A 21,931-nucleotide genomic window follows, 5' to 3' on the forward strand; every position below is an offset into this window, starting at 1 on the left:
ACTTCTATAATTAGAAAGATGTATTTATATGTTACTTGTGCTTATCTTGAGACACAAATATATTTTCAATCACATTTATGTATATAATTATTGAAAACTTTATAAATATGTACATATATGTTTATATTTAGATCTATAATACATCTATGTAACCTCAGAAATAAGTCTCAGATTTCAATTTTTGCTCCCAAAGCAGATTCATTATACAGTTGTCACACAAATATTTGGTAAAAAGAAGTTCTATGCATATATTGGTTCAGACTCAAAGTACTGAAAGTTCTCCGGAAAAATATGGAAAATGATTAATCAGGCCTGGAGATCAACTGTATTTATCATTCATGTTTTACTTTTCTAGTCAATAACTAATACTTAATATTAGTGAAACCTACACCTAATAGAGCTGAGGGAGGGAAGGTGGGAGGGGGCAAGGGAAAGAGGTGGGGGGGAGGCAGAGACAAATATATTTAAAAAGTAAATAAATTTAAAAAAATAAAAGAAAAGAAAAAAGAAAAAGAAAGTCTCTATGCATTCCCCCAGTCTTACATGTAGACATTTATATATTTTTGTAATTTAAACAAAAACTAGGTTAAAAAATAATGGGAAATATTATATAATACTATTAAAATAATGTTTATAAAGTTATTTTAAGCATTGCTCCTCTGATGTTGGTCTGATTAAATGATAGTTATACCTAATTATATATTAATTTTAATTAATGATAAAATTATATATGAATTAGTTATAATTATATAATACAATTATATATAATTGACTTAATACAAATACATATATCATCATGATTTCAGTCTTATTCTAGTCAGCAGATGGACTCACTCATTTCATATATATTTTCTGAATGTTTACCATCTGCCAAACACTGTTCTCAGTGCTGGGATACAGCAAAATGAATAGTATAATGGAAGGAGACATTCAATGAACTAATAAATAAGTGAAATATGTATCTTGAGGGATGGTGATAAGTTCTATGGATAGAAATAAATAAAAAGAGGGAGAGAGAGGATGTTTATGGCTTTTCCATTTTCAATTAAGGTTTGGGAAAGCCTCACCAATCAAGTGACATATAAGCCAAACTGGAATGAGAATCTGTGGAAAGAAAGGATGACCAGATATTTTTGAAATCCAAATAATGACCGATACAAACCAAAAATAAAGGCCATAATGAGATTAGTTTTCAAGTTCTTGGGGAAGGAAAAGTAGTGCCCAGTGGTCAGGTGGGTGTTGGGTGTGATTGGAAATTATCTGGTGGCTCTTGCAGGGGATTGGACAACTGAGGGCACTTACTTACTCTTGCCAGACGCCCACCGCCACACACACGGACACATATACACACTCACTCACACAAGGCTTTCTATAGCTTAGTTTCACTGCTGTCCCAAGTTGTTTCAAAGTTAAGTACCACCCTAACATTCTCTGCCTCTTGGTTTTCAATGCCAATAATCATGTATTACTTTCTTTAGAGATAAAGACTCATAGAGATTCATTTTAACAGCATTTACTGCACTTAATGACACAGGAATGAAAGGATTAAGAAGACATAGTTTTGACCTCAAGATGCATAAGTTTGGGCAGACACACAGCACAGATTAAGTATTCACTGGGTGTATTGTAGTAAGAGCCAATATGTTGTACTGAAATTGTGTTTTGACAACATTCACAAAGGCATTATTATTTCTAAATATTGGGCTGGGATAAAATTGATTATTAGTCCATGCAGTAGAGGTTATGACTGATCATTGAAAGTCAGTGGAATAAAGCCAAATCTCCAGTTGTTTTTACTCAGACCAGAAACTTTAAGAGTTCACATGTTTTCACATGTGACTAAATTTCTACAATGATATTTGACATTAAAGTGAACTTTTACATTTTACTTACCTTTTTTTTCTGACTATCAAACCTATCCCACATGTTATGCCTAGCCAATTAATACATGTAATAAATGTATGTATTCAGAAAATCCCTTAACATTTCTAAGACTTTTCATTTCTTTTTTTAAAAATCTTTTTTAATTAATTAATTTATTTATTTTTCCTTTACCATTATCTTTCTTTTTTACTATCTTCAATAACAAGTTTTTACTTCATGAATAATTAATAAAATTCCACTTTTAACAATTATCATTTATACACATTTAATCTTTTTCAATGCCTATTAAATTTTCCTCACTATTTAAAAATAATCTTTCAAATGAAAATTTTGGCAGAAAGATAGCATAGGACAGATCATGATATAACTGAAATATTTAACATGATTTGACTTTTTTTTTCCAATACATTTGTCTCTGCCTACCAGACTTTTCATTTCTAATTTATAAAATGAAAATAGGCAAATCTCCATAAGATTGTTTTGAAGATAAAATAATATAATTAAGATGTTAGCCTAGTGTCTGCCACATATAAATCCCAATCAAGTTTCACTATTTTATTAAAATATTATAATATTATGAAGGAATTTCAGCAAGAAATATATATAATGTAAATACCAAAAGTATGTGTTGAATGTAAAGGAGAAAATTAATATATCTGTTTATTTTAAAAGTATTTTCTAAAGAAAAGCACTATAAGAAACTTCAAAAATATATATTGTCTCTCATAATTAGCATGCTTTTTGCATATTTTCTACTCTCTATTTAAACCAAAATGTATTGTAAACTTTGACTTAATAAAGATTTAGTTGAGTTTGTTATTTATAGTATCATGATCTGCATATAAACTATGTAATTTACAGTATGCCTAAATGTCAATTTATTTTACACTTGAAAATATTTAACATAAAGATGTTAAGTATTAAAAGAACAATAGACGGCCCAAAATTATGACGTTTTATTAAATTAAAATTTAGTTTAATTAATTCTACAAAAATTAATCCTTTACCAACTTATATATTTCCACATAGTATAGACATTCTTTTTTGTCTATCTTTATGACAAATTTAAGGGCATAATACTTTTGATTTTGTTTAAAAAGTTTTAAACTTAAAATTAAGGTGGATATAATAGAAACTATCCCATTGATTAGGTCTTAATGCATTTACTTATTTTTATAAATATGTTACTATTACTATTTAACCTTAATAATATATTTTAAATGAGTCATCTCAGTACTTTGTCTAGAAGTACACAATTCTGAAAATTGTAAATTTCTAAAGTCACTACCATTTTGTTTTAAAAATATGCATTTTTCATAATTACATTATGAATGCATATTCTGAAATAAGTGCTCCTGAGTGAATAATAAATCAGAAAACTAATATTTTAGTTCCTAATTTCTGGACACTATAAGAAACTTGAGAATAGTGACTGTACCTTGTGTCGCAATCTTATTAGAGGTTGATAAGATTTAAGGCCATATCCTGCTTCTTTGGTTGGCCTTCCTTCTGACTCCAAAAAAATGAATCCAAGAACCAAAACAGCTGACCAGCACTTAAACATCCTTTTTGCTTTTCACCTGTGAAAATTAACATTACAAGCAATCAGAAAAGATATTACATATTCAAGAAACTTATTAAGAAGTATTAAATAGTGCAAAGAAATCTCCATGGATCTAATAAAAAAATTACCAGCAATTTCCAACTGAATCCATAATAGGTAAGCATCCCCAAATATAAATTATGATTCCCTTCATCATAATAAATACTGTTTTCATTTTTCTCTCATACAGCCTTATACAACATTCAATAGGTAGAATGTAGGGGCCAATAAAAATGTATTGAGGAGAAAATTAGTAAAAACAGATTGAAAGAAATTAAATAAAGAAAAAGAAAACATTAAACCATGGATAACTTCCTAAGCATCCATACAAAATACAATTATCAACATGTTTATAAATCTTGAATTTCTCTATGAGTATGTTTGGTGAATAATGCTTAATTATAATTATTATAATTCACTGGTAAAGAATGGTGAGAGGTTAAGAAGAGAGTCTTCTATGGTAGGTATTTAAAAACTAAGGTAGAACAGAAATTATGCAGGTGGGTTTTATTAAGTTATGAATACATTTTTCCCAATAATATCTGAAAGGGTATCTCCTTAAGAGTGCGCGTGTGTGTATGTGTGTGTGTGTGTGTGTGTGTGTGTGTATAAAAGGATATCCTAGAAAAGTTCTTTATAAGTGCTTTAAACAAAAATCCTTATGGCCTTTTCAATGTTCCATGTTTTGGGATATACAAGAAAATTGTAAAATGGTATAAATTTATTATCATATAAACATTAAGCCTATGCTTTGAGTCCCGTTATAGTTCACTTTACTATTTTCACCAACAAACCTTTGTACTTATTGTACCAATAGAGGAGCTCTCTATCTCCCTGAGCCAATCTATACACTTGACTTCTTGAGTAGCTTAGATTGACCCTGTTAGTAAAGAGTTGTATATTTCATTCTGTCCATTGTCTGACTATGGTCTGCTTCAATCATGTTTCTATGCCTCTACCAATGTAACAGTTCTTCTTTTAAAGAAATAGTCACTTCACTTGATGTCTATGACACCCCTTTCCTGTGTTTCTATAGAATTTATAAAATTTCTTCAGTTATTTTGTGAGTTAATCCTACTCTTTTACTTTGCTATCAAATATTGTATATTATCAAATCTCACTGATAGCTCTTATCCTACTCCATTCACTCAGCCTAGGTCTTTTCAACATAGTCTATGGTTTTAAATACATGTATTACTTCCACCTAGTCTCCAGACTGGTATAGCTTACCTACTTAACAGCTGCACCTTTATGTTTCAAAAGCATCTCCTCATACTATACACACCACCACATAAAGTCATGTTTTCTTTGCTTTTCATTCATCTAGTTCCTCAAGCAGAGACAAAGGAGGCATCTTTGATAGTGTCAGTTCTCTTACCTTTCATTCTAAACCTGTCTGTGAATTCTGTTATTTCTATCTTCAATATATGTTTTCTAAACATTGGTCTCTTTCCAAGTGTACAGTTGTCATGACCCTAGCTCAAGCTATCAGCACCGCTTCTTCCTAAACTGTCCCAGTCACATCCTTACTGTCCTTCCACATTCATGCACATGAACCCTCAATCCATTTTCCTCACAACAGCCTAAGTGACCACAACAAATTCAAACATCATAACATTATTGCCCTTGTCAGTAATTTTAGGATATGCTCATTTACCTTTAAGAAAAAACAAAATTACTGACATAGCCTACAAGTTCCCAGAGCCCAGGCTTTGCATGTCTTTCTCTTCCTCTAAATAACTGCTCTCCAGCCATACTAAACTCATTCAGTTCTTTGAACTTATTTTGTCCATTCTTACTATGGGTTTTTGTATGTGATTTCCGCCACTTGAAATGCAACATATTCTTCCCTATTTATCATCCAAAGACCTTCACAAAACAAACATATCCTTCAGGGATCCTGCCCCATACACCAAGCCTGAGTTAGAGCTCACGATCATAGATCAATTTTCCTTCATTTCAGAGCACGTGTTTATAATTATATGATATTAACATGATTGCTTGAATGTTTGCCTTCTTCACTAGATTATACATATATCTGTCTTCTTCAAAATTCATGACTGCAGGTATATGTGGTATTTTTTTCTCAGCAGTATATTATGTAGGTCTAGCAAATCACTGGGCACTTACTCAACACTCAGTAAATAAATATATAAATGAATGTCATCCTACATTCAAGGGTAAGAGGAGGACTGTGTTTTCTTGAACTCTGACAACGCTGAATGGAGTCCCTAGTTTCACTACCACTAAAAAAATCTGAAAACTAACCTGAGAAAACTAAATATTTTTATTTGTAATCCATCACTTTGCTTCATTTTGATGTATAGTCTAATCCTTCTCTGAGAGATAAATAGGTATTTATAAAACAAATAAATGAAATATTTTAAATCCAAGATAGAGTCCAAAAATAAAGCAAAGGGGACAAGGTCAGGTGAAGGAATGTTTTCTCAGGTATCTGAATACTATGTTCCTTCTGTTGTCAACCAGGAGAGGGAGGAAAGAGGCATGGCAACTTTGTTTTTCATCACTGTGGGTAAAGGGGAGGTCATAAATTTCCTAAAAGTGCTCATACTGCTCATATAAGAGGTTCACTTTCTCTTTTCTCTTTTTTTTTACACACACAAATTCATACACATGCATATTTATACATATATACGTACATATATATTTATGGCCAAACACATATGGTTACATATATTTCATCTACTATAAAATTTACACCAAATTAACAATTAATTTTGACAAATGACCAAAATTCTCATATATCTTTGGGGAATAAATTTCCATACATTGACCATACATTGATCAACGATGTACTGAAATAAAGTTTATAAAACTAAATCAGTGTGTCAATCTTTGATGCAGTATATGCAACCTACTTGTACTATTTTAATTAACATCTCATATTGTTAACCATAATTAATTTCTTTATTTATAGTGTTATTATTTTCAAGTCTAAAATTTCTTATTAAGAAGTACAACAATAAAAATATAATATACATGATTTATTTCAGCAAAAGTTATCAGGCAACTGGAGTAATTTACTTTGTATTATAGATAAAGTAAAACAACTAATATGAAAAGTCAGATAACTTTTTTTAAGAGAACTCCGATTTCTATTACAGATAGGCATTTGAAGCCAGCAGTGTAGTGTTAGACAAGACAAAGAACAAGGACTAGTTTCTGTGTTTATCCACATTGTAAGAGTGTCTTCATCAAAATATTACTAAAAAAAATAACTGAATCCAATTATATAGTTATCAAATAACAACCTAAAACAAAAAGATTGCTCTTCTTCATGTATGCTCAGAAACTAATCATCATATTCTTAGTTCCCTTCAGCTACAGGATGCAAAGATGTCATTATTATGTCTTTAAAAATTTACTCATCCACAAAAGGTGCTCTGGAAATTGTCTGTAAATCTGCAGTTAGCAATTGCACGATAATACTGGCTGGTGAGCTCACTCTCTCAGTATAGTAACCTCTGACAACCTGTTAGGTTCTCAAAATTAATTGGCAGATTGTTGACAGCTCAGTAAGAACACTGAAAAGCATATGACTAAAACAAACCAGCTAGAACAGATGGTGCAATAATGATCCTACGACTTTTTCTTATAACCTCAACATTTATATGGAAGCATGAAAAACAATCATATTATTAACTTTGAGAAAACAAAATGCATATGTAGCTGAAAAAGTATCTGCCTAACATTAGAGTTAACAAAGTTAGACTTAAAAATGGTAAAGTGATGAAAAGAGGGTTCTCTTCTTCAAAAATAATATCTTTCTCTACATCAAACTATTTTCTTTTACCATACGGCATGTTGCTTATGGCAGTAGGACTTAGAGTAGTGATGTTATTTAGTAGATTTACATTGGAGAGTTTTTGATTTGTTTACACATTCTCTAGAATCTCACTTCTAATCACATGGGAAAACAAACTAAGAGGGTTAAAGTATTGCCTTAGGAACAAAATGCTGCATTTGAGATTGGGAAGGAGGCTCTCTGTGGTTTTGTGCCTATGATTGGAAAGAATGTCAAGACGAAGCAAATCCCCCACATCATCAACATTAAATATGTTTCAGAGAAGTCAAGTATCCTGAGGGTTCCATCTGTAGTGCCCTTACTGGCTCTCTCCTGGAAAACTACTGTAGGTTTTTCAAGAGATAGCTCCAGTTACTTCCTTTGTGAAGCCTTTTCTGCCAGTCTCACACAGGCTTTGCTGCTCCCTGCTGCAATTTTTACATATCTCCCTTATGTTACTCTTTACTTTGCACTGTGGTTATTGATTGAGGAAAGGATGCCAACCTTATATAGTTACAGAAGAAAGTGCACTAACCTGGTTCTGCCACCATCTAGCATATTTCTTAATTTCCACAGACCTCTCTTTGCTCTGTTCTGTAACAGTGAGGTGGCCTAAATGGTCATTAGTGCCTTTTTATTTTGGTGTCCTATAAATTCTGTGAGACAGAGGAACTAACTGTATCATGCTCTATGGCCTAAGCAAAACCAATAGCCTTAGTAGGGCCCCGTCTGTAAGAAATATTTATGATCCTTTATAGTCTAGCACCTGTACCAGCTCATTCCTCGTGAGTAGACTCATTGATGTGGAGAAGATATGGGAAAGAACTAGTTTGAAAAAAAGTACAATTTGTTTTTTGAGATGCCTTTTGATAGCCCACTTGGAAATATTCGATAGGTATTAGGATATAGGAAACAAGTTTAGTTAAGAGGTATGGACTAGAGATACCTGTTTGGGGTTCTTAACATTTATAAGTCATCTCATCTACATGGGAGTAGGGGAGAGGTAATGGAGAAGAGGTCAAAAGACTAAACTCTCAGGCAGGTTTAGTTGAAATAGAAGATTAAATGCTACTAGGAGGAGGTAGAGAAAATAAAAATAATGAAATGGTAAATTTGGGAAAAGGAATGAGGGAAATTGTCATTGGAATGGAATGACTGCAAGCCACAGCTCTCATCATCTGACCTGCTGTATTCTTTCTGGTTTGTTTGCTTATTCTCTGCAACCAACCAGAGTGTTAATTCAATAAAAACAGGACTTTATTAGTCACTTGTGTGAATTAGAGCAGTACCTAGTGTATAGCAGGAGCTCAATAAATATTTTTTTGGATAAATAAATGAATAAATTAATGGTGATAAGTAATTATTTTGAAATAGTAGGTATACAATAGGACTATCAACATTCTTCACATAACTGAAAACAATCATTAAAACTGACTGAAATCAAGCTTGAAATTAAGTTGTGGTTATCACAAGAAGCTTTTTTGTTTTGTTAGACCTGGATCAAAATCGGGCTTTCAATAGAACATTCCTTTGGAAAAGCCTCCCTTGTCATAAATAGACAACCTCGTCATTCCTGAGCTCTACGGAAATTGAAAGGACCAGAGAGATGTCTGTTATATTCTCTTACATCCATCAGGCAAGTCACTTATACCAGCTGTTTTCATCTTTCGACCCATACAAAACTTCACACCTACTTCTTTGAACTCTGTAGATGAGTTCTAACCTAATATTTCTTTCAGAAAAACCACTCTCCAAAGAATCCGGTTTTATTAAGAGCAGTATATTCTCTCCATCAATGTAGTAACTTTAAGTACTCATTCTAATTAAAGAACAAAACAAAATACAAAAGCTACGGGTCATTGCTATCATATTGTATAAACCATAAGGGAGCACAGCAAAGGAAAAAAGATTATATATATATCCTACTAGGCATAGTGGGATGATACCTTGGGGCATATGATTATCTAAAAATATTTTCTCATAGGTTTTATTGCTTACACTGAAGCAATCAATATATGAAGAAAGAGAAACATATCAAGATAAAGTGTCCAAGTTTAGAAAGCTGGTCAATGTCACAACTGGTATCTGAACCCAAAGCTGACTCCAATCAGATACAGCCCATGAGATCCCTTATGTAATTCTGCTTCTAAGACAGACATATTGTACAGCACAGGGAATACAGTCAATAATACTGCAATTACTATATATGGTGCCATGTGGGTACCTGAAATACCAAGGGGACCACTTTCTAAAGTATATGATTGTTGAACCGCTCTGCTGTACATCTGAAACTATTATAATAATGAATGTAAAAGTAATTGAAAAATTAACAAAACACACACACACACACACACGATGATACAGAAATAAAGGAGACAGCCTGTAAAGAAGTAGCCATAGAGAGAAAAAAAGGCTAATTTTTCAGACTGAATACTCCTGGAAAAGAGAATCTTTCACTGATATTCCCTTTAGATCAAGGTAAGTGAAGATATCGGATAAACAAATGAAGTGATAATGAGAGAGCAATAGCCATGAGACTTCTATGTCCAGACTGCAAGGGGAAATGTCTTTCAAATCTATATGGAGCCAGTAGCAGATGTGGAAGTTTCTTCAACTCTTTTTTTCTTTAAGATTTTATTTATTTAGTTTTAGCAAGAAGGGAGAGGAGGGAGAAAGAAAGGGAGAGAAACATCAATGTGTGGGTTGCCTCTTGCATACCCCCTCCTGGGGGCCTGGCCCACAACCCAGGCATGTGTCCTGACTGGGAATCAAACCAGGGACCCTTTGGTTCACAGGCTGGCACTCAATCCACTGAGCCACACCAGGCAGGGCTCTTCAGTTCTTAATTATATGATTATTAGTTCACATGGTAAAAGTGTCCAAAACTTTTCAATGTAATGCTCTATGTTGAAAGGTTATAACATGTACAGTACACATTTTCCCTCAACATCTGGGATAAGAATAGAATTAAAAGTGTTAAGTAATGAGAATTATGGTCATTAAATTAGTTTCATTCTTTCAAAGAAGGAAGAACTTTAATTTCAATGACATCTGAGTCATTAATTTGGAAGAACAAAACAGTCCAGGTTCTAATCAATTATACCTTTCAATAGTCAGCTTAATCTGAAGCTGAAAAAAGCTTAATGTAGATAAAATGTATTCATTGCCATTTTAGAGGGACTACAGTGTTAAATGTAAAATTTAAGCCTGTATTGGGAAAAAGTACTCATGGTGAAATTTATTTATTTTTAAAAAAGATTTATATACCCTGCTTTTAACAAACAAAAATCACGCTTTATGGAAAAAGCATTTCAGGTGGTAGTTATTTGTTTTCCAAAATCATCTTTGCTTTGTACAACTATTGATGCTGCATTTATATGAACTCTTCTAGAATGATGAAAACAGTTTCAATAAAATATTCAAGTACAATATAGAACAAAAATAACAGAACTGAAAAACATATTAGAGATCTAGAGTAGCTCATTCTTTCTACAGGTAAGGAAAATGAGAAACAGTGAGAATAAAAAGTGTGCCCTATAATGAAAACAGGATACAGGTAGCAGTCCTGATTCTGAGTATAGTATTTTTTTTTAATACTGAAAAATACCTGACTAGAATCCATTTACTATGGAAAGAAAAAACACATACACACAAATGCTTTAGTGTCCAAGGGCTTGTTTAGAAGCTCCATCTCTGTGAACCCCAATAACTTTGTGTTTACTACTCACTAGAGTTTCCCAAAGTCCACTGAAAGGACATTGATGTCACCCTCTTTAAAGAATCATACTGTTTAAGTACAACTTTTGGGGGAAAAAAGTTTTGTTTATACGCTTTTTCATCACAATGGTCTTCATTGGGAAGATAGTTATTTAGATTTTATGGTTAAAGTTATATAGAGATGGTTACAGTTGTGTTTATATAACTGCAGTTATATAAAAGTTTTATATATTTATATAAAATATATTTGATAAAATATATATTAATGTATAAATTGTATATAATATATAAATTAATAAATATGCAAATGCATATATAACTTTAGAGATATATAATCATATCTAAACATTTGCCTAAACAAATATTTATAGTTATAGTTATATATAGTACAGAATATATACATATATATATGCATACACACACTTTATTTTTAAAGCAGCTTTGACGACTATAAAACAAAATGAACCTTTGGGTCTAGCTGACTTAACCAAGGAATTTCTTTACATTTTATAACTTTATAATAGGCAGGACTTCAAATTGTCTACACTGATGCCTCAAACTTAGAAAAAAGCAACACAATGTACAGTGACTTATACTCAATCTCCTTACAGAGGTCACCAGACTTTACAGTATATTCATGATCCAACAGTCAAAAGGTGTATTGTGTGTAGCCCGAAATTAAATTAAATACATAAGTCCATTTTATGATGACCTTCAATAGTTGGGCAATATTAAAAAATAAACTTTATTCAATTCTTTGTGTACAGCTTATGAAATCATTTGCGGTCAGTTTCTTCTTTACCATGAATAAATGAGTCATTTTAAAATAAATTTGATCGTGATATTCTGGATTATATAATTTGGTACATACACACATTGGACATCAGTCTCCCACCTTGCTAAAAGCTGTGGTCTGTGACATGGTGTAAAATGAGTGGTTAACATTATGTTATAATATGGCCAAGATAATGTGATTCATCTCAGCACGCTGCATTTAGCTTTTCTCTACTGCATGTCCTTGTGGCTTATGTGCGACAAGATCATAAAAAGAAGCAACTTCAGTATTCTTCTTATATTTTTGATGCAATTTATTCAAATGTTGACTTTCTAAGTTTGGGCTTATTTTCATAGAAATTTGACATCACAATAGGTACTCTTTCTTCTTGTGGTTGGTAAACTGGAAATACGTATTTTAAAAAATTGTACCTAAAGTATCTTTAATGCTGAGCAGCAGCATGCTATAGTAAGAAAGAACAACAGTTTAAAAGTCAAAAGATACAAACTTTATTAGAGGCTCTGTTCATAAACTGATCTTCTTAATGCATTACAGTTATCAATCTACTGTAATCCATTTTATGATAAATGATCTATTAAAACTGCTTGGACAAAAGCGGCACATTTACTTAGCGTCAATCACACAATATTTTTGTGATTTAATTTCACCTTCCTAACCCTCCTTTTACTCTCTCTTTTCCACTTTCTTTCACTCAATTGATCTCTTAAACTAATATGCCACAGATTTTGTATGTTAAATTCATAAAAGAAAAATCTAATCTGAATAATAAAGTCCATTTTTTCTTTATATTTTTATCTTCATTTTCAATGTTATAGTAAAAAAAAACTAAAGGAATGTCTGTAGTCATGGTAATATATACTGAAAGTTACAAAAACTGCTTAATTCTTGTCTAAGTAACAAATGGAATTATGCAAACTAAAATTAATCACACTGACCTTAATTTGTTTTTTAAAATATTTTCTCCTAAATATGAGTGTAACTTATTGTGTATTGCAAAATTTTAGCTAAAGATTAGTATTTATGTTTGGTGTGAAAGACTATTACCTTACTTTGTGTCTAAAACTGCACAATATTTGCTTAATATATAATGAAAAAATGATGCTTTAATAATTGAAAAAGAATAATATGTTGTATGACCTTGAAGATATTGCCCTTGTTCAAGAGAAGAAAAAATCGTTGTAGTCTCTGTCTTTTGAATTCATTGCCACCTACCTTGATGAGTACTTAAAATGTAAATTAAAGAAGAACGAAGTTCTTAGTACTGACTCTGCCTAAAATCCCAAAGGTACTATGTTACTGATTTTATTTGCTATTAAAAAAATCATTGCAATTTTGTCAATGTCAGGAAGATTTTAAATTCAACCTATTCCATACCAAGGTTTCTAGCAACCAATGTTCTTTAAATTGAGACTACATTTATTGTACAAGGAAAAAAAAAATTCTGTCACAGTTTAACAATAAAGTTGCATAAGGAGCAACTTAATCTGCTCCAAATTTAAAACTGAAGTACCATGGGAAAACTCAACTCATTCAGGTCAAGAGTCTAGGTCACATTTATAAAAGTGTGAGGAGAGTACAAGGATGGAGTCCACAGTACATATTAAAAGTCGCTGGGACCCAGGACATTTTTCCAGAATGACCTCATGCGTTCCCAAGGAAAGGTCTGGGTCACCCTGGTGTGCATGGAAAAATAGGTTAATGTTACCTAGTTCCATATGAGGATTTTTCTAAAGCTTTTCAGAATCAAAACCTCCATGTTTTCATGCAAAACATGGAAGGTAGAGTACAAAACCAGACAGACAAACTATAGCTAAGCCAATCAAAGACAAGCACACTCCTACTGATTTGAGCCAAGGCAGACAAGGGTAGTTGAAACATTCCAAAAAACTCCTGACAGTAATTAAAAGAATTGTTTCATCTAGTTCTGTGGCCAACAGTGGCCAGTGATCAAAACACAGCTCATGAGCAAAAATAGCGAAGTCAAGTTAATTTTCAGCAATTGTGTTTTTTTTTTCTTTTTACATAATGTATTGAGTGACATTGGTTAACCAAATGGTACAGGTTTCAGGTGTACAATTTGTAATACATCACCTGTACACTGTATTGTGTGTTCACCACCCAAATCGTCATCTTCCATTACCATTTATCCCCACTATACCCTCCTTTACTTCCCCACACGCCCTCCTCAGCAATCATCATATTGTTTTCTGTGTAAGTTTTTTTCCTCTTTTTTTCTTGTTGCTCAATCATTCCACCCCCCTCACCTAGCACCCCCACCCCCTGAGAGTTGTCAGCCTGCTATCTATGAGAACATCTCTATTTTGTTTGTTAGTTCATTTTATTTATTAGATTCCACCTATGAGTGAGATCATATGGCACTTGTGCTTCTCTGACTGGCTTGTTTCACTTAGCATAATGTTCTCCAGGTCCATTTTTCTATCACAAAGTTTGAGGTTTCCTTCTCTTTTACATCTTAGTAGTATTCCATTGTGTAAATGTACCATAGCTGTTTTATCCACTCATCTACTAAACGGCATTTGGGCGTCTTCCAAATCTTGTCTACTGTGAATAATGCTGCAATGAACATAGGGGTGCTTATAATCTTTTGAATTAAGTGTTTTGGGTTTCTTTGGATATATTCCCAGGAGTGAAATCACTGGGTTGTGAAGAGTAACATTTTTAAATTTTTGAGGTTTCTCCATACTGTTTTGCACAATGGCTACACAAATCTGCATTTCTACCAACAGTGCAAGAGGTTTCTCTTTTCTTCACATCCTCACCCATACTTGCTGTTTGTTGATTTACTGATGCTAGCCAATCTGACAGATGTCAGAATATATTGATGATAGTCATTTTGACAGGTGTCAGGGTATCAATGAGGTGATATCTCATTGTTAATTTGCATTATTTGATGATTGAGCATCTTTTCATACACCTACTAGCCATCTGTATGCCCTTTTTGGAGAAGTATCTATTCAGGCCTTTTGCCCATTTTTTAATTGGATTGTTTGGGGGGTTTTTGGTATTGAGTTTTATTGTTCTTTATAAATTCTAAATATTAACCTCTCATCAGATGTATTATTGGAAAATATATTCTCCTACTCAGTGTGTTGTCTTATCATTCTGTCAATGGTTTTCTTGCTGTGTAAAAAAAAGTTTAGTTTGATGTAGTCCCATTTGTTTATTTTTTTGTTTCCTTTGCCAGAGGAGATTTATCAGAAAAAATATTGCCATAATAAATGTCCGTAACTTTACTGCTTATGTTTCTTTTAGGATTTTTATGGTTTCAAGTGTCACATTTAACTCTTTAATCCATTTTGAGTTTATTCTGTATGGTGTAAGAAGGTGGTATCAAGTTTGAAAAATAAACTACAGGTAAATAGTTAAATATTTTTTAAACAAACTATATCACATTTGGGGAAAAAAACTGGAGAGGAAAATGAAAGATAATGATATATGTTTTATAAAATGACACTAAACAGTATGTATTGAATATTTACCACATTCCAGGTACAAGTATACCGTGTGCTTTCGCATTCTTGATGAAAATCTGTCAATACAAAATCTATTAATTTAAGTAGACTAGACATGTGAGTCCAGACAACATATCCATAACAACTTTCTGGATTACACATCTTTTGAAGCAAATGTTTCAAGAAGAAAATGAAGACAAGGACATGTGCCAGTTTGATCTCTGAGAATCTCACATAAATGGTCTTATGGGATAACTCCTTCTAATTTATTAGGGGCAAATACTACATGGAAATTAACTACATAGAATTATAACAAAAACGTAGTAGTATCACCCAAACCACAGATGACTGGCTTTAGGACCTGTGGAATGCTACAAAATATACGGTAACCCTGAGAACTAATTTTTTAAAGCAACTTTGGTTCTCTGATCCCTCTTTTTCTCAGGGTAATGAATACAAGTTCCCGATAGAATAGGTTGGGCTTTAAATTGCTAGTAAACTTTACCTCCTTTTTTCTGTTCTTATGGAATTAGAACCAGAAATGACCAAAATGATTTCTTGCAGCTGGAGGTTAAGACAAATACCTCTCAAGTTTTGTTGATGTTGTTGTTTTTTGGTTTGTTTGTTTTTTAAATAATAGAATAGCCCTGGCTGGTGTGGCTCAGTGGACTGAGCACTGGCCTGTGAAGCAAAGGGTTGCTGGTTCGATTCCCAGGCTAGGGCACATGCCTGGGTTGTGGTCCAGGTCCACAGTAGGGGGTGCATGAGAGGCAACCACACATTGATGTTACTCTCCCTCTCTTCCTCCTTCCCTTCCCCTCTTTCTGAGAATAAATAAATAAAATCTTTATAATAAATTAGATCTTTGTTTTTAAAAAATAAATCAGAGAACCTAAATCTATTGCAAAGTGGGTCCTGAAACATCCAGAGTAGCCAAGAAAATACTGAGTACTGGCTTGAATATCTATCATGCCTCCCCTCAGGCCCACTTCCTTTCATTTCATTTTTTAAAATTTATGTTTCTATCTATACATAGTTGCTATACAATCTTATGCTGGTCATATTAATTTCAGGTGTAAAATATAGTCATTTGACATTTTTATACCTCACAATGTGATCGCCCTACAATTCCTAGTAATCACTTTCTTCTTTTATTTCATGACTTTTCTTGACAAAGCAAGCCAGCAGCTTGACTGAACCCACTGACTGTCCTACAATTAACACAAAAATAGCTAAGGCCAGCCCTTAGTGGGCGGGGCCTCACACAAAGCCAGGAGGGAGATAGCTGAACGACACAGTTTCTCTCCCTCCACTCTGGCTTCTAAACTTCTAATTTTTTAAATAAAAATGTTATTACATTTTCTCCTTTTACTTTTAATTTAAATTATAATGTACACAGTTTTTAATTATAATGAATAATTTTTGAATTGTTTAATGGTTTGTAATAAAACTATAATGTTTAAGAAAACACCCCTGCTTCACAGATATGTTCTCTTGTTTTCATCTAGTTTTTCAGTTTAATTTTTTAATTGAGTCAAAAAGTTTTTGAAAAGATTTTATTTTATTTTACTTGTAATTTTTTTATTTTTACTCTTATTTTTGTTCTATTTAATTACAGGTTGTGAAAAAGTTTATCTGAGTTATAATTCTTTGTTAAATGTTTTGGGTTTCCTTGTGTCTGTAATTTTTTAAAACTATATTATATTGTTACACTATTACAGTTGTCCCAAATTATCCCCCTTCTTCCCCCTCCACCTAGACCCCGCCCCCCACTTCCCCAGGCAATCCCTACACCATTGTCCATGTCCACAAATCACGCATGTATCTTCTTCGGCGACTCTATTCCCTATGCTGTACTTTCCATTCCCATGACTAGTCTGTATTTACCAATATGCACTTCTTAATCCCTTCATCTTTTTCACCCATCTCCCATGACCACCCCATCTGACAACGATCAAAATGTACTCTGTATCTATGATTCTGTGTCTGCTCTGCTTGTTTATTTTGTTTTTTGGACTCAATTGTTGGTAGATAACCATTTATTTTTTAAAATTCTTTATTTGATTTCATTAACCTATCTATTCCTATGCAGATACCACAGATTATAATTACCAGAGTTTCATAATAATCTTTGATATTCAGTCAGAAAACCCTTGATGCTTTTCTCTTCCAAATCCATTTTGAAGGAGCATGTAAAGTTCTTAATCAGAGCTTGTTGTGATTTATATCTGGAATTTAGGTTGTCCAAAGTCATTTCTCAGAGAGGAGGGGAAGGAATCAGTGGGACACAGAGCTGAACTCTGATTGTACATAGCTAATTATTGATACTTCTAATAATATGTCTAGAATATTTCTGAACACATGTATAGGAATATAGCTGGACATAAAATTTCCTAATACCTACAGTTCTTTCCAAGATTTATTGAAGATTCTAATCAAATAACTCCACATAATTATACTAATATTATATATTATATAATATTATATATATGTAGAAGGAAGATACCTAGCTAAGAAAATGGAATAAAGCTACTGGTATTTTCTTTGTCCAAGTTTAAGAATGTGTTTTATTACTTCATATGCATACTTCTGTAACAATGTTTATAAATTACATCTTTTTCTAATTGTGAAATGACTTTATACTCAAGAGATTAGTCACATTTTTGGCAGTATGTCATCTTCAAGTTAAATATAGCTTTCATACCTCATTGCTTAAGACTTTTTCTGTTTTCTTTTTAAGTAACTGTTTTGTTCAAATCCACATTTATATGAAGTATAATGCTTTGAACATTATAGTGGTAATTTTATTATCATTTTGGATTTTAAGTTTAAGAAAATGTGTCCCAGAGAACTTAGTTGAAGTTTAATATTTTCAAATAAATCTCAGCAAGTTTTCATACTCTTTATAAAAATAAGTGGAAAAAAACTCTTATGTTACACAGCAAATTCTTAATTAAATCATAGTAAGCCAAAATACCAAGAGAACATTATTTACAGCCTGTCCAATAGAAGAGTCTTAAAACAATGTTGTATAATTGTCAAACCTTTAAAATTGACAACGAACTGTATCATGACAGCATTAATGACAGAAAGTGTCTCTCAGCTTCATTTTAATAAGAAAATAAAATAAAACCAGAAGAAGCAGTTACAATTGAATTAAATAATTTAATGTAAATGAAATAACCCACTTTTTGTATAAATATCTTATGCAAATGCTAAATTTAAATAACTAGTAAAACACAATTTTCCAAATTTTATATACTTGGAGACAGTACTTCAGAAATACATCTGCTTAAGGGAAGAGAAGAAGAGCTTGATCAAACATAACCATCAAGTCCTTCCAAATTTACTCATCACAGATTTAGAATGTGCCCTTTCTAAGGGGCAATATGCTAGCACTATAAATACATTCTATGAAGACAATGCAGTGAGATTACAAATATGAAGCCATAGAATTCTAAGAACCTAAAGGAATAAAGTTCACACAGGTATTGAACATTTTTCATTCTCTGAAATCACTCTGCCATTTTAAGCAACAAACTGAAGGTCTTGTAAAATGATTGTATTCTGCGATCACTGAACACTTGAAGAACACTTCAGGAAAAAATCGTCTGTGTCTGGTCTTTCAAAACCTTTCACTTTGTTTTGTGTTTTCACTGTCTATATGAATTTGTTCTTAGTAAGAAAAATATTCCTATATCCATAAGTTTAGTATTACCTGTATAAAATGTTTCATCATACCTATATATTCACCCCTCATGAAGCACATAATAAACAGGTTCATGGGTGTGAAAATTATAATCTTTTCAAATGAGCTCAATCAAGCTTGAACACTGTAAGCACTTTCTGTGCAACTGATTAGGGAAACTCGTGAACAAAATATCTATGACCTATGTAAACAGAAGCTTATTATCCTTCCAACTGTATTTTTAAATGATTGATAACCTACATAAAATAAGAAAAAGCTCCAAATAAATGTGATTATTTTTTTCTTCTTAGCCTTTTGTATTTATATAAGCTGTGTTAGCTCAAAGAGAACTATAGAACATGCCCTTCCAGATACGTCAAGGCCGAAAGAGTTAAAAGAAAATAGTAATAGCGAATGTTTGCTGAATTATCCTATTGAAGCTTTTAAGGTAGGTTCTATGAATTCAATTTAATGCTATAAAAACAACAACAACCAAGTTAGACTGATGTGTGGTGATCTGGCTAATATGACCACACTGATAAAAGATTTGGATCCTTGTTATTCATGATGAACAAAAATCAAGAAATTCTAAATAATTATTTCACTATGGAACAGGCACTGGCTACATATTTTTAAAATGTTACCCTCATCAGGTTACCATGTCAACATTTTCATAGCATAGATAAGGTATGAACTATTAAATATGGTCAATAATTATGCCATAAATATATTTCTATGCTTATTTACATGATTTATTTCTTTAGACATACAAATGACTCCTTGTTAATATATGCATGCGAATCCTAATGATGGTATCTTTAAACCACATTACTCATTAGATATGTGGATAATATTAAATGGAAAATTACTTTTAATCATTTATTATTTTAGAGAGTGATATTTTCTAACCAAGAGATAGACAGCCTATACAAAAATACTGTTTGAATTAGAATACAACTTGCATTATACTTACAGCAAATGTGGTGGTTTAATAGGTTTACATGTCATTGTCTTCTGTGTTAACTAAAACATAACACCATGAAAAGACATAAGAATGTACTAAACAAGCAAGAACACATACTTCACAGTCACCCCTTAAATTAAATAGAATTAGCCCTGGCTGGTGTGGCTCAGTGAATTGAGTGCCGGCCTGCTAACCAAAGAGTCACCAGTTGATTCCCAGTCAGGGCACATGCTTGGGTTGTGGGCCAGGTCCCCAGTTGGAGGCACAGAAGAGGCAATCACATTGATATATCTCGCCCTCTTTTTCTTCCTCCTTTCCTCTCTCTCTAAAAATAAATAAAATATTTAAAAAATTAAAATAGAATTAGAATCTCAGATATTATCAGGGTAATTTGAATGACTGAGGGCCATTATTTCTCATTAGAGAGAGGAGGATGTTCTGTTATTTGTGGGCTAATAAAACCCCATTAAATTTTTATATTTAATAAATGAATCCACTACATTATTCGTTTGAACTTATGCAGTGAAAAAATATTGATTGTGGTTTAACAAGGTCGCAATTGTTTGATATCAAAATCAAATAGATTTTAGAATGCGGGGATACTTTGGTTACTTAGGGACTTCTTAGAAACTGACCATATGGTGGCATCATCTCAAATTGCAGTCATGTTCCAAAAGATGTACGCTGGTTCTCCGGAGGATGTGGCTAAGCCATTCAACTCTCTTTACCAAGATTATCGTAATCAAATGTCACAATGACATGAAATTATTCCATGGAACTGAAGACTACTTACAAGAGCAGGGGCTTCTTGCCAAGAGAAGATTCCATGGGCTGGAAGGACACAGGCAGAATCGGAATGGAAGTCAAAAGCTTCCGCCGTAGCGAGAGGGCCTGGAAGCATCTGCGCTGACCGTGCTCTCTGCTACTCCCGCCTGACTGACCTCCAAGCCGCTGCCTTCCCTTTCTTTACCTTCAGACCAGCCAACCTGATGCTATGCCTATAATTATCAGATTTAGGTGGGCAAGAAAATTTAGGATAGTGAGTGCTTGTTAAAGGTTCCCAGGCTCCACCAAAGAGATTCTCATTCTTGTCAGGTGACTCCAGTACTGACCGGTGAGACAAGCCCTATGTCTGTGAAGAACTACACTATACTGTTGGCTACACTTACATAAGAAATGCATTAACCTCTAAGCATGTCAATTAAACTTGCATATGAAGGTCTAGCAAAATACTTGCAGGTGAATATTTACATGTTTGATGAAATCGAGTGTCGGATTTCAGTGTCTGAATACAAGTTTTGTTTTTGATCTAAGCGGAGCAAGCAGACTTGGACTTATTTAAGTACCTTCATTTACACGGCAAGGGGAGAGGGGAAAAATATTAGGACTACAGTGCTCCATAAGAGGTAAAATATTGCACACTTTAGAATTTTAAAAATCTAACCTTTTCAACCTGAGACAGAATTGTTAGTGGCATCAAAAATGCCTCCCCTGCAAATTGTTTTTTAGAGTAGCAATAGGGCATTGTTGCTATAGATGACATGAAATACTCTTCAGAGGCGTGAAGTTGCAATCAAGAAAATTGTAGGTATTTCTATCTCACTTTGGAATTTTGCCACCTGCTTCCCAGAAGGAGCTAATTTTACTGTATCTTCTAGAGGAGAAAGTTGTTTAGCTCCCCAAAGATGATCAACTTGTGGATTCCTGCATGCTGTTAAGTGACTGTAACTACTTTTTAAAGTCAACTTTTAAAGAATTTTTAGAAATGGGTCAAAACTATTTCAGTGTGTAGCGGAGAAGTGGTAGTAGGTATTCTAAAAATTTGTTCAGAAGCTGAGAGTGTTTAATTCTAAACATTTTCTTTTTTAAAATAAATCTTTTATTATATTTTTTCCATTACCATTTAGTCCCCTTATATGCCCTTTCCCCCCTCAAAATCACCACACTGGTGTCCATGTCCATGAGTCCTTTTCCCTTTTTGCTCAATCCCTCCACCCTCTA

At 32.9% G+C, this 21,931-nt stretch overlaps 1 protein-coding gene across 6 annotated transcripts in view; it reads right to left on the minus strand.

Annotated features, from left to right (window-relative positions):
* FSTL5 (follistatin like 5) overlaps positions 1–21,931 on the minus strand; it is a 553,085-nt gene that overhangs the window by 503,168 nt on the left and 27,986 nt on the right. For all 6 annotated transcript variants that reach the window (XM_054576111.1, XM_054576108.1, XM_054576110.1 and 3 more), the window contains exon 2: positions 3,323–3,464. In XM_054576111.1, coding sequence (XP_054432086.1) covers positions 3,323–3,448 — 126 coding nt within the window. In that variant the 5' untranslated portion in view covers positions 3,449–3,464. The remainder of the gene's footprint in view (positions 1–3,322; positions 3,465–21,931) is intronic.

This window comes from Pteronotus mesoamericanus, unplaced genomic scaffold, assembly GCF_021234165.1.
Source record: "Pteronotus mesoamericanus isolate MK-2021 breed Mesoamerican mustached bat unplaced genomic scaffold, CSHL_Meso_final contig_32, whole genome shotgun sequence".
Lineage (NCBI taxonomy): Eukaryota > Metazoa > Chordata > Mammalia > Chiroptera > Mormoopidae > Pteronotus > Pteronotus mesoamericanus.